Below are 13,176 nucleotides of genomic sequence, written 5' to 3'. Positions count from 1 at the left end.
AAAGCCCTTTCTTTTAAAGTGACTCACAGTAAACTCTCTTAGGATTAAATTGGAAGTTTAATTTATTCACGTATTCAAACCTGGGGGGGATGATCGCAACTTCACACACACACACGCACATACACACGCACACACACGTAAACACACGCATATACAATAAGAGGATAGGAAAGAGGGGCTGTACAACTTTGAATAACTTAACAGTAAAAAGAGCCACAGAAATGGATATCAGTTTACATGATTGCCAGAGTCTAGAAAGTCCAAATCCAGAGGGGTTTCCTTATGGAGAAGTTCCAGTTCAGGTAGGTTCCTGGCTGAAGGCAAAAGTGCAGAATTCCTTTAAAGGTGATGGCAACGCAGTGAGATGAGGTTGATATTCAGAGACTTTGTTGTTTGGCAGGCGGTGTCCAGTGGCTTCCAGAAGAACAGGCTTTAAGGGGTCTTGATGCAGGCTGTTGTTGGATGTTTGCAGGTTGAACATAAATCAGCAGACAGCCCCTGCTGAGTTCTCAACTATATGTAGAGATTTCAAAATGGTCACTCAAGTCATGTGACCTCCTTCCTCCACAATGATTTCATAAAGGGATGTTTCTTTGGTGTCTGGTTCTGGCTTTTGTTTGTTGATTAATAACGTCCCAACCATTAGCCTTGGAAAGTGTCATTATCCATACAGATGCCCCTGTTCTGGGTAGCTCTTGCCTTGGTAGACCTGTGGACTCCACTACAGGGGTAAGCTTATAAAGATGCAAATGACGTCAATTTCCTTTCAATAGCTCCATTTTGAAATGGACCTTGACAATCCCAGGTGTAAGATTCCATGGGCAACATGTCAGGGCATGTCTCCAGTACAATCCATATAATACCTTGGTGGTCACCTTCCCATTCCAGACATCAGGTGACTTCTGGCAGCCATCCTTTGGTTGAGCAAATTTCTTTTTTAAAGAAGCAAAAATGAATAATGTTGGATTTTCAGAATTTATGATTTCTTTCATGTCTTAGGGACATGTCAATTCTGCTGTCCTATTGTTATGACCAAAGTGAATAACCTCACACTTCCCCAAATTATACTTAATCTGCCACCGTGTCACCCACTCCCTTAATTTTTGCAGCATCTTTATGTCCTCCTCACACCTTGCATTCCCACCTAGCTTTGTATCATCATCTAATTTAGATACATTACACTCTGTCTCTTTGTCTAAGTCATTAATATAGATTGTAAATAGCTGAGGCCCCAGCGTTGAGCTTTGCAGCCCTCCGCTAGTCACAGCCTGCCAACTTGAAAATTCCCCATTTATCCCTACTCTCTGCTCTCCATCCATTAACCAGCCTATCCATGCTAATATATCACTCCCAACTCTGTGCGTCTTATGCCTTTTTGTGTTATATCTTATGGAATGCCTTTTGAAAATCCAAGTATACTACATCCCTTTATCTACCCTACTAGTTAATTCCTTGAAAATCTTTAATAAGTTTGTTAAACAGGATTTCCCTTTTAATAAAACCACGTTGACTTGTTCCAATCATACTATGCTTTTCTAAGTGCATTGTTAAGATTTGCTGAATAATAGATTCCAGCACTTTCCTGATGACTGATGTCAGCCTAACTGGCTTGTAGTTCCCTGTTTTCTGTCTCTTGAATACTGGTGTTACATTTGCTAGCTTTCAATCTGCTGGAACCGTTCCAGAATCTCTGGAATTTTGGAAAATCACAGTCAGTGCATCCACTATCTCTGCAGCTATCTTTTTTTTAAGAATCCCAGGATGTAGGCCATTTGCTGAATTTTAATCCCTCCAGTTTCTCCAGTACTTTTACTCTGCTGATATTAATTACCTTAATTTCCTCTTTTTTTTAGTTCCTAGGTTACCCTCTATTCCTGGTATGTAACTTGCGTCTTCTACTGCAAACACAGTCACAAAATATTTGTTCAATGTCTCTACCATTTCCTCATTCCCCATGATAAATTGTCCTGTCTCTGCTTATATGGGACCAATGTTTACTTTAGCTACTTTCTTCCTTTTTATGTATTTGTAAAAGCTCTTACAGTCTGTTTTTATATTCCTGGCTAGTTTGCTCTCATATTCTATTTATTTTTCCTCTTTGAACAAACTTTTTGATGGCCCGTTGCTGGTTTCTAAAACACTGCCAATCCCCAGACTTGTTACTATTCTTTGCAGCATTATAAGCATCTTATTTTAATCTAATACGATCCTCAACCTCTTTAGTAAGCCACGGATGGATCTTTCTCATTGAGTGTTTGTTTTTTAATCAAATGTATTTTTGCTGAACATTTCGAATTGTTTCTTTAAATGTTTCCCACTGTTATACCTTTTAGTCTATTTATTCATCAACCTTAGCCAGCTCTCCTCTCATACCTATGTAATTGGCTTTGTTTATGTTTTTTTTGTGATTGGAGTATCTTGTTTTCAAACTTAATGTGGCATTCAATTATATTATGGTCACTATTTCCCAGTGGATCTGTTACTGTGACATTACTAATTAACCTGCCTTATTGAGCAATACTAGATCTAAAATAACTTTATCCCTAGTTGGTTCCAAAACATTTTGCTCCAGGCAGGAAACTGTCACAAAATCATTCCACAAACTCGTCTTCCGGACCACCTTTGTCAATTTGATTGTTCCAGTCTGTATGAAGATTAAAGTCCCCCACAACTATTACACTGATTTTGTTACGAGCTCCAATCTTTTGTTGTTTAATGCTCTGTCCAATGGTCTAACTACTGTTAGGGGTTAAGGCAGTGGTTGAGTTGGTGAAATTGTTATTGCAACTGACTTCAGCTAACCCAGCACAGATTGGGAATCTAACTGCATCTTCTGGTCTGGTGGGCATTGTAAGACACTGCCTTAACCTCTAACAGTAATTGGACATAGCATTAAACAAGAAATCATTGGAGCTTGTAACAAAGGCAGTGTAATAGTTGGAGGTGCTGTATCTGGCCTGTGCTATAGCAGTACAAATAAGCCAAGAGTTCCACCCTGATCTCAATCCAGCAATTCCCTGGTAGAATTAATTCTTACATGATGTCAGGTTCAGAAATACCTGCGATGCTTCCCACAGTTAAATAGTCTGCTGACCTCATTGTCAAAGCTCACTTACAAGTGTGTGAACTATTGGAGGACAGCAAGCATCCACAGAAATGTAGCCACGATGGAGACAGCACCCGGAGGATAGGATGGTAGATAGCTGACGATGGGATTTTCAATATATTTATCCGTCAAGTAAGACGATCCAGTTCTTTCCTTGACCGCCATCCCCTCTTCCTTTTTACGGCAGGGTAAGCAATCCAACAGCCTGTCCTGTTTGAGCAATTCCTCAACATTTCTTGGAATGGTGCGAGGAGATGGTGGATCATTCCTGTCGCTGTCAACACTGACGAAGAACCCACTCAGCGACACGCATGACCTGCGCCAGGCTTGCCTCAACTGCTTCATTAAAACAGGTAAAGGGACCACTGCACCTAGCAATCCAGATAGCTGCCACTCCTCATAGCTTCTGCACCCAAAGGCTGTGAGCTTCCCTCCAGGGATTGTATAATGTGAGCAGGGTTCGCCATTTCAGCTAAGCAGCTGTCATTTCTCTGGTAGATTTGAGTGTCCGTCACTCCTCAGAATGGAAGTAAAGCCTCAGTCACGACGCTGAGGTTTAAGAGGTCAATGTGAATGTGTGTTTGGTAGGACTGTCAAGCCTTTGATAGCATTACATCTTTTGCTGGGAAGATGACCTTTTTCTTGGTAGGACAATGAGAGGAGATGTTATAGTGCAAGAGGACGAAACTTCAGCTTGCTATGCCACGGAGTGATGAGGCGTTAGTTTCATTGAACCTTTCTATTTGACACTGGTTCTACCATTACAGAAGGTGAAGGTTAGGCAGGTTCCTCAGGCTGAAGGAGGGAGGGTTGGTATTGCCTTCGATGATTCTCGTGCATTCTATTGTGATTATTAGAGAGCAGTATTAACTGAGAAATGTCCCAAACCCCATCTGGGAATGGCGGTGACTGGAGGGAGGTGGCCTGGTTTAAGTCAGCTGATCTCAGCCAGGTAAGGCATTATTGGCCTGGTGGGCTAGAGGAATCTACCGCCCAAGGAGAGGACAAAGTCAACAGAACGAAAGCAGCAAGGGTATTAAAATTGAACGAATCAATCAACTAGAAAGTGGAGCATGGGGGAAGCCAGGAGCCAATCCGCTTAAAACCGTTTGCGTATTCCAGTTTCTCTGCCTTAACCCATCAACCTAATTTGCCTCTTAAGTTTTTCTCCCCTTGTGTTTTGTTGTTTCAGGAATTAAAGCATTAGATTATAATTATAACCCTGACCTGGATCATAAATGTAAAAAAGATCTATTGATTGGAAGACTGAAGAGTTCAACAGACACACGGTGGAAGAAAATCAGGCCTCGGCCTACCAGGAATAATTACGGGGGACCTTACTACATATGTAAAGGTAAGGAGGTGTATGGTGCATGTAACTTAATACCACTTGTGTTGGAGACTAAAATAAGGGGTCATAAATATGTGATAGTTCAGGAGAAATTTTTTTATCCAGAGAATGTTTAGCATGTGGAACTCACTACTACAAGGAGTGGTTGTGGCAAATAGTATAGATGCATTTAAGGGAAAGCTAAACAAACACGAGGCTGAAAGTTCCCCTGAGGGATATGCACGTACAGAGATTCCCGAAGACTTCCAGCTGTTAAACTAGCATTACAGGTTGGCTGTCCATTACAGGAACTCCCCAATTTCTATTATTCTATTGAGGGCACTGGCCCATAAACATTTTCAGTCTTGCTGCTAGTTGGAAATCTCCTGCTGCATAGAGAAACTCCGATTGGGGCTCGGCTGATCAGGACTCTGGTGTGTAAGTTGGCTGTTAGGGCAAAGTTTCAGCTGTGGCTCAGTGGGTAGAACTCTCGTCCGTGAATCAGAAGGTTATAAGTTCAAGTCCCACAAAATCTAGGTTGTGGGGCGATGGTGGCACAGTGGTATTTTCACTGGACTAGTAATCCAGAGGCCTAGGCTAATGCTCTGGTGGCAAGGGTTCAAATCCCACCATGACAACTGGCGGAATTTAAATTCAATGAATAAATCTGGAATTGAAAGCTAGTCTCAGTACTGGTGGCCATGAAACTATCATCAATTGTCGTAAAACCCCAACTGGTTCACTCATGTACTTTAGGTCTGACCTAATGTGACTCCAGACCCACAGCAATGTCTTAAATGCCAGCAATGTCCACATCCCTTGAAAGACTTTTTTTTTAAAAAGTCTCCCATCGCTGGTTTGTTGAAGGTGCTGTCTTTCAGATCAAAGGCCCCGTTTGCCTGCTTGAGAGGACACAAAAGAACCACAGCGCAATTTTGAAGAAGAGCATGGCCAGTATCCCTCAACCAACACCCAGAAACAGATGATCAGATCTTTTATTTCTTTGTTGTTTGTGGGACCTTGACGTGCACAATTTGGCTGCTGCATTTCCTGTGTCGCAGTCAACATGACTGCACTTCAAAAACATTTAATTGACTGTAAAGTGCTTTGGGGGCGTCCCTGAAAGGAACTATATAAATACAAGTGTTTCTTTTTACAGGGTGAGTGATGATATTTGGGGAACCCTAGCCCAGACAGGAGTAAATACTTACATGAGATTTGTGCTAAAGATTGGCAGAGAGGGGGGATGAAGCGAAATTGTTCTGCTTTCTGTGGTGGAGTATCTTACCAGTGCTTACAGTCTATGCTCACACATGAAATATAGACACTGGACAACACACCGGAAAATTGTTTGTTTGTGCTTCCAGCAGAATTAGAGCCTTCTGCTAAAAAGAAATGAGGAAATTGAGGGACTGCAGGGGGAGAGGAACAGGTTTACAACGTGCATCGCAATCTAATCATAATGGTGATATTCCTCAATTTGCTTGTTCACACAGATATTGCTAGTAAGGAAGATTGCAAGTATGGGGATCAATGTACATTTGCTTACTGTCAGGAGGAGATAGATGTTTGGACGTTGGAACGTAAAGGAGCCATAAACCGCGAGCTACTCTTCGATCCACTGGGGGGTGACACACGACGCAGCCTCACAGTAACAAAACTGCTGAAGGAACATCTTGGCCAGTTCATGTTCCTTTGTGAGGTGAGATGGTGTAACACATCTGCAGGTCTTTTAACAGCAGCGCCTCCCCAGACCAGACAACAGCCATCGCCACTTCATTTACGCAGTTTAATTAAAGCCTCAACTTTAAAATCCTCAGGTAGGATTTTCTGGCCCCAACACCGGCGGGCATCATCGCGGGTGGGGCAGGAAAATTTGGAGAGCTGCTAAAAGTCAACGGCTCTCCAAATTTTCCGGTCCTGCCCACGACGATGCCCCACCGGCGTCGGAGCCAAAAAACCCTGCTGCTCTTCCTTGCTTTCAGATCCCTCCAGAGCCTCGCCCCTCCTAATCTCTCTAACCTCCTCCAGCCCTAAATCCTTCGAGACCTCTGCACTCCTCCAATTCTGGTGCATCCTTGATTTCAATCGCCACATAGGTGGCCATGCTTTCAGCTATCAGCTAAGTCCTGGAATCCCTCCTGAGACCTCTCCATCTCCCCACGTCTCCTTTTAAATTCTACCTCTTTAACCAATCCTTTTGATCACCTGTCCTGATATCTTCCTCATATCCCCATATTGAGCTATGACATGGAATATACAGCCCTGAAACAGGCCAGTCAACCCAACTGATCCATGCCAATGTTTATGCTCCACACGTGCCTCCTCCCACTCATCTTCACTTTGTCCCATCAGCATATCCTTCCATTCCTTTCTTTCTCCCTCATGTACTTATCTAGATTCCCCTTAAATACTAGTCACCTTAATATAAATGACACAAAATTATTTCTGTGCCCAAATACCAAAAATAGGTAAATGTACCCTGTGGTCCAGTGTGTATTCTGTTAATCAGCCTTTGGAGTGTCTTCAGAATGTGCCCAAAGGTAATACTCAGAATTACAGTCTCGGGCTCTTTGCCATGCTAAAAACAGCTCCTCCCTTGTCCAGTTTTTACATCCAGTTAAATATTTGACCATGCCTTGTGCACTCTTGCTCACATCTGCCTGACTAAGCTATCTCAACCCATGATCGACAAATCTCTACAACAACACAAATCTTCCGATGCCATTGTCTTTGACATTTTTATATAATTGTCAATGTTTTAGCACAAAATCTTTCTCAGTGGCCGTTCCATTTCCTCCAACTTGCATACACTTCCTTAAAAAGCAAATTCGTGGGAAAGGGCACATAGGAACATTCAGCCCCTCAAGTTTGTTCTACCGTTCAGTGCCCCTCAATACGTTCGCTAAGCAAAAATCTTATCAATCTCAGGTTTAAAATTAATTATTGGTCAAGCATCAATTGCTCTTTATGGAGGAGAGTTCCAAACCTCTACCACCCTTTGTGTATAGAAGTGTTTCCTAATTTGGCCCTAATTGTTAGACTATGTCCCCTAGTCCTAGACTCCCCAACCCATGGAAATGGTGTCTCTGTATCTCCCCTATCTTAATATGTTGAAAACTTCAATCAAATCACCCCTTCATCTTCTAAATACCAGGGAATTCAATCCTAGTTTATTTAATAAAGGAAAATACTATGAATGCTGGAATCTGAAATAAAAACAGAAAGTGCTGAAAGTACTTAGCAGGCCGGGCAGCATATGTGGACAGGCAAACCGAAGTTAATGTTTTGAGTTGAATATGATTCTTCTTCAGAATAGTTTACTTATTTAGCTTATTTAATCTCTCCTTGTAATTTAATCCTTGGCGTTCAGGTATCATTATGGTAATTCTATGCTGCATGCCCTCCAACTCCAGTATATCCTTTCTAAGATGTGTGGCCCAGAACTGCTGTCAGTACTGCAGGTGTGGTGTAACCAGAACTTCTGTGTATCCGTGGATCATCTTGATGTAAAGACCAATATTTTGCAAGTGTGACCTGTCGTTGGCGTCCTTCCATCCCCGAGAGATGGTGGACACAGACACACACACACACGCACACACACATACACACACACACACACACACACACACACATCTGGGCTCTTCATGTGGTTGGCTTCTGCTGCCAAGGGATCTGTGGGTAGTTGTGTTTGGGCCGGGTGCCAAGCATCTGTAGCCACCGGCCATTGTGATGGTGCACGCCAGCCCACAGGAGGTGTTCCAAGTTCCCTCTTTCGCCAGCTAGTGACACTCAGGTGCAATAATCGATGTTTCACATCAGCTTGCAAGCATCCCTGCAGCAGAGCCTTGGGTGCCCCACTGGCTCCGGCTACCTCACCATATAGAGGATCGTTGGGTATGTGACTACCTTCCATCCTGCAGACATGCCCTGTCCTCCAAAGCAGCCTCCATCTGATTAGTGCCAACACATTTTGGAGCTGTGCCGTGAGAGGACTGCTGCTTTCAGTATTTTGCCCTGCCAGGATGTACCCATAAAATGCTGCGGACAACGAAGATGGAAATTATTGAGCTTCATTTCCTTTACAAATCCATGCTGGCTTCCTCTGATCAGCTGAAATCTTTCAAGGTTTTCAGTAACCTTATCCTTAATTATAAACGCCAGTAATTTACCAGCAATAGATGTTAGTCTAACTGGTCTATAATTCCCTGATTGCCCTCTGCTATCTTTCTTAAATAATGGAGTGACATGTGCAGTTTTCCAGTCTAAAGCAATGGTTCCCAAATCAAGAGAGCTTTGAAAGATTAATTGGGGCATCTACAGTGGTTCCACTTCTTTCCTTTAAAACCTGAGCGGAGATTGGCTACTCTCTTATGAACATTACAAAATTGACAGGCAGGGGGAAAAAATCAGCTAATTGATTGAACCTTTCCCACACCTCAAGATGGCTAAAGCTTCATACCAGACACTTCCTCTTTCCTCTCCCTGCTCCCACAGCTATGTAATCTCCTGGGAAAGGGAAAAAAAACCAGAGCCAAAAAGGGAAAATATAGGTGGACAATCCCTCTCTGACCTCCTCCAGGTGATAAAAACCAGCCCAAGAGATTGCATGGACCAAGTTTCATCTGCAAAGACCCTTGTCTTCGATATGACTTGATATCTACCTCAGTCAAAAAGTAGCCCAGCTCCGCTTTGAAGGCAGAGAAACAGCACCCACCACCTCAGCATATTTCAGAAGCTCAGGGCTTTCTGAGAAATGAAGAACTACCCAACATCCAGTCTATTCCTGCTGTTGTCCAGGGAAGGTCATTGGAAAGGAAAGGGAATTAATAACTTGCCAGAAAGTACAATAATTGCATGTGCTAATTGAATAGCAAAGCAGTTACTACAGTGTGCGCATGGAATCCTGCCATCCTATGAGGAAGTATTAGAGAATGTTAACCTCGTGCACTCCGGAGGGAACCTTCAGGGGAGACTTCATCAAAGTGTGTAACATCAAAACGTGGTATGGATAGGTTGAATCAGAATATAGCTTCAAGACCGGTCAGGTCAGTAGGGTAATAGAAGAAAACATTTAACAGAGTGCAAAGTAAACTATAAAATATTTGGAATAACTAACCTGGTGGAATAGTGGAGTTAAAGGCATTAAGAAAATTTGGAGTACAGTTTAATAGCAGGTTGAGAGTAAGAGTGGTGGTAGATAAGCTGTGGAGGCTAGATAAATGCAAGAGGGAGAAAGCAATGGAAAACGACGGTGATAGGGTGAAAAGAAGAGGGGGTGGGAGGAGGCTCATTTGGAGCATAAACCATTGACCAGGTGAGCAGAGTACCTGTTACTGTACCTTCTATATAATACCAACTCGAGATATTGGCCATTCTGAAGCAATTCTGATGGCTCAGAGGTGAAAGCTCCAGCCATACAGTCTGTGAAAATCCCACGTTCAATCACAGATCTGAGCTCTACAACTAGGGAGTTGATAATTGGTAAAAGTTGATGCTGTTTACGCACAGAGATCACACTGTATATTCAATCTAAATTGCCTCTTCTGATTCTTGACCTTTTCCTCGCGTCCTTAAATCAGTAGCTGCCAAGTTTAAAGGGCACAATATCCTGTATCTCTTTCACCTTGAGTGGGTAGTTAAAACCGGAACCAAACCTCCAACCCTGTGTCCAGTTCGTAGTGTATCAGCCTCTCATGCTCTGCCTGTTCTTTCTGTTGCAGGAATGTTTTGACAGCAAGCCCAGGTTAATAAGCAAGAAGGCTAAGGACAACGCATCAGTCTGCTCTAATCTAGAAACTAAGCACAACTTTGAAGAGAATAAGTGAGTACACAAGAAACCTTCAAGGAGCTCCCTAACGTTCTAGTGGGTAAAGAAAGCCCATTGTTAAGCTATACAGCCTGGAAGGCCCCAAGTCCAAATCCTGGTTTCTGTTGAGTTATATGATGACAGTCAGGGCAGCAGCTGTAGTGCTGCCTGCTTCATCAGTGTCCCTGAGCTAGAAAGTGAAAATAAATCAGCCCGGCTTCCCTGCTGCTTAGTACTTTGCAGTGACTCTTCCTGGGTCATGTGCATGTGGTCACATCGGGGGCGAGGAAAGGATTGGACTGTAGTTGAAAAGTTTGTTGTCACTCACCATCCCAAGTTAACACATGTAGATTCATAGAATGGTACAGCACAGAGGGAGGCCATTCAGTCCACCATGCCTATGCCCTTTGAAGGAGCTCTCCAATTAGTTTCACTCCCCTGACCTTTCCCCACAGCACTGCAAATCTTTTCCCTTCAAGGATTTATCCAATTCTCATTTGAATGTTACCTCTGAATTTGCATCCACCATGCTATCAGCAGTGCATTCCAGATCACCAGAACTTGGCATGTTTTAAAAGAAAATGTTTCAGCATTTCAACTCTGGTTCTTTTGCAGATCACCTTAATTCTGTCTCCTCTGGTGATTGACCCTTCTGCCAGTAGAAACACTTTCTCCCTGTTTTCATGGGAGCACAGTCTCAGGACAAGGGGCCAATTATTTAGGTCTGAGATGAGGAGAAATTACTTCACTCCATGGGTTGTGAATCTTTGGAATTCCCTACCCTAGACGGTTGCAGATGCTCCACCATTGAATACGTTTAAGGCTGGAATAGACAGATTTTTGGTCTCTCAGAGAATCGAGGGATATGGAGAGCGGGCAAGAAAATGGAATTGAAGCCCAAGATCAGTCATGATGGTATTGAATGGCAGAGCAGGCTCAACAGGCCATATGGTCGACTGCCTCTATTTCTTATGTTTGTGCGTTCTTGTGCTCAATTAAAATCCTTCAGAATTTTGAAGCCTTCTATTAAATCCTCCTCTTAACCTTCTCTGCTCTAAGGAGAACAATCCCAGTTTCTCCAATATCTCCACCGAACTGAAGTCCACCATTCTGGTAAATCCCTTCTGCGCCCTCTCTCCTAAAGTGTGGCACCCAAAATTGGACACAATACTCCAGCTGAGCGGGAGGTTTAGGATAACTTCCTCACTACTCTATTCCTCTATAATAGCTACTTGAGCAGGGTACTGGAGGGTGACTTTAACCTGTGGAAATGGAGCCCAGTCAGCCTTCAATAGCATGGAGGAAAAAATTGGCAGATAACTTTTTGTTGAAAATATTGATAGGTAAAGATTAAGGAACCAAGGCAGGTGGATAGAGGTAAGATTAAGAGCAGTCATGATCTTACTGAATACTGGAACAGACTTGAGGGGCTGAATGGCTTATTCCTGTTCCTGTGTTCCTAAATGGGGATAAAATAGCTTATAAGTATCACTGAAACTTTTTTTTACTAGGTAAGGCAAGGGTTATGAGGGCTACAGAATGAAGGTGTATGAAGTTAAGCTACAGATCAGAGTCGAGGGGCAGAATGGAATGAAATTAATTCTAAATGGTTCTGAAACTTCACTTTTAAGAGGTATATATTTATTCCCTTTGTGGTTCTAATCCAGGTGCCTAGTCCACATGTTGTGTGCCACAACAGTTAAGTATTCCAAGATCCGCCAATTCCAGGACCACTGCCTGTTTGATGTGTGCCGTCATGAGGTGCGTTACGGGTGCCTACGGGAGGACAGCTGTAACTTCGCCCACAGTCTCATCGAGCTCAAAGTCTGGGTGATGCAACAAAGTTCAGGTACACCCAAGGAAAACAGAAGCATAAAAGCAAAATACTGCGGATTCTGGAAATCTGAAACAAAAACAGAAAAACTCAGCATCTGTGGAGAGAGAAACAGAGTTAACGTTTCGAGTCTGTATGGCCCTTGTCCAGACTGCATGACCCTTCTTCAGGCTCTGAAGAAGTGTCATACGGACTCAAAACGTTAACTCTGTTTCTCTCTCCACAGATGCTGCCAGACCTGCTGAGTTTTTCCAGCATTTTCTGTTTTTTGAAAACAGAAGCATGTTGTTTTCTGCCAGCCTTTTTGTACAAAAAGTTTGAGTGGGTCCACTAGAAAGCGTCAAAACTAATTTTTAAAAAAAGGCCAGTTCATTTTGTGACTTTTTAATTTTCCCTGACTTGGCATTGGAAATTTACAAGCGCCCGCCAAGCTACAAATTTCCTTTGCCAATGGCAATTAAACTCTGATTGTCCTCTGTTTATTTATTCTGTGGCCTTTAAACATTGCTCAACCTTAGCAGCAGAAACTACGCCATGCTATAAATGTAAACAAGGACCTGTGGTCTTCATGAGAACAACTTTTCCTACACACACTCTGCACCTTGATTGGGAAGAATTGCAAGATCTAGGCTGAAACCTGACCACTTTTTTTTGTTCCTGTGAGTCTGGAGTCTGTTAGGATCTATATGGATGAGGCCGATATTACCAGTCCTTCTCTCCCCAGGCAGCATAATGAGCAAAGAATTGACCAAACATCAACTCATTGGGTTGAATGGCCAGCAGGCCTGAGATGGCCCCAAATGCATGGTGGAACAGCCAGTAGGATGCACTGGAGTGTGTTGCAAGCCAGCATCATACCAATGAGTTCCTGCCCCATGACCCATTATCCATCCACTATTCATTGCCCCTGCTAGGTTGTCTGATACCAAGTAAATTTTTTTATTCTTTCATGTGCTGTGGACGTCACTGGCTAGGCCAGCATTTGTGGCCCACCCCTAATTGCCTCTGAACTGAATGGCCATTTTTTTAGAGATAAAAGCAAAATACTGCAGATGCTGGAAACCTGAAACAAAAACAGAAAATGCTGGAAAAACTCA

General features: G+C 43.0%; 1 protein-coding gene across 1 annotated transcript in view; it reads left to right on the top strand.

The window, feature by feature from the left end:
* Nucleotides 1-13,176, top strand: part of LOC144669552 (zinc finger CCCH domain-containing protein 7B-like) — an 86,340-nt gene that overhangs the window by 47,494 nt on the left and 25,670 nt on the right. The window contains exons 12-16 of the mRNA XM_078532034.1: nucleotides 3,294-3,459; nucleotides 4,299-4,460; nucleotides 5,933-6,138; nucleotides 10,160-10,260; nucleotides 11,913-12,094. Of these exons, the coding sequence (XP_078388160.1) occupies nucleotides 3,294-3,459; nucleotides 4,299-4,460; nucleotides 5,933-6,138; nucleotides 10,160-10,260; nucleotides 11,913-12,094 (817 nt within the window). The remainder of the gene's footprint in view (nucleotides 1-3,293; nucleotides 3,460-4,298; nucleotides 4,461-5,932; nucleotides 6,139-10,159; nucleotides 10,261-11,912; nucleotides 12,095-13,176) is intronic.

Source organism: Cetorhinus maximus, chromosome 29, assembly GCF_964194155.1.
Source record: "Cetorhinus maximus chromosome 29, sCetMax3.hap1.1, whole genome shotgun sequence".
NCBI lineage: Eukaryota > Metazoa > Chordata > Chondrichthyes > Lamniformes > Cetorhinidae > Cetorhinus > Cetorhinus maximus.
This window is presented reverse-complemented; position numbering and strand designations above follow the sequence as displayed.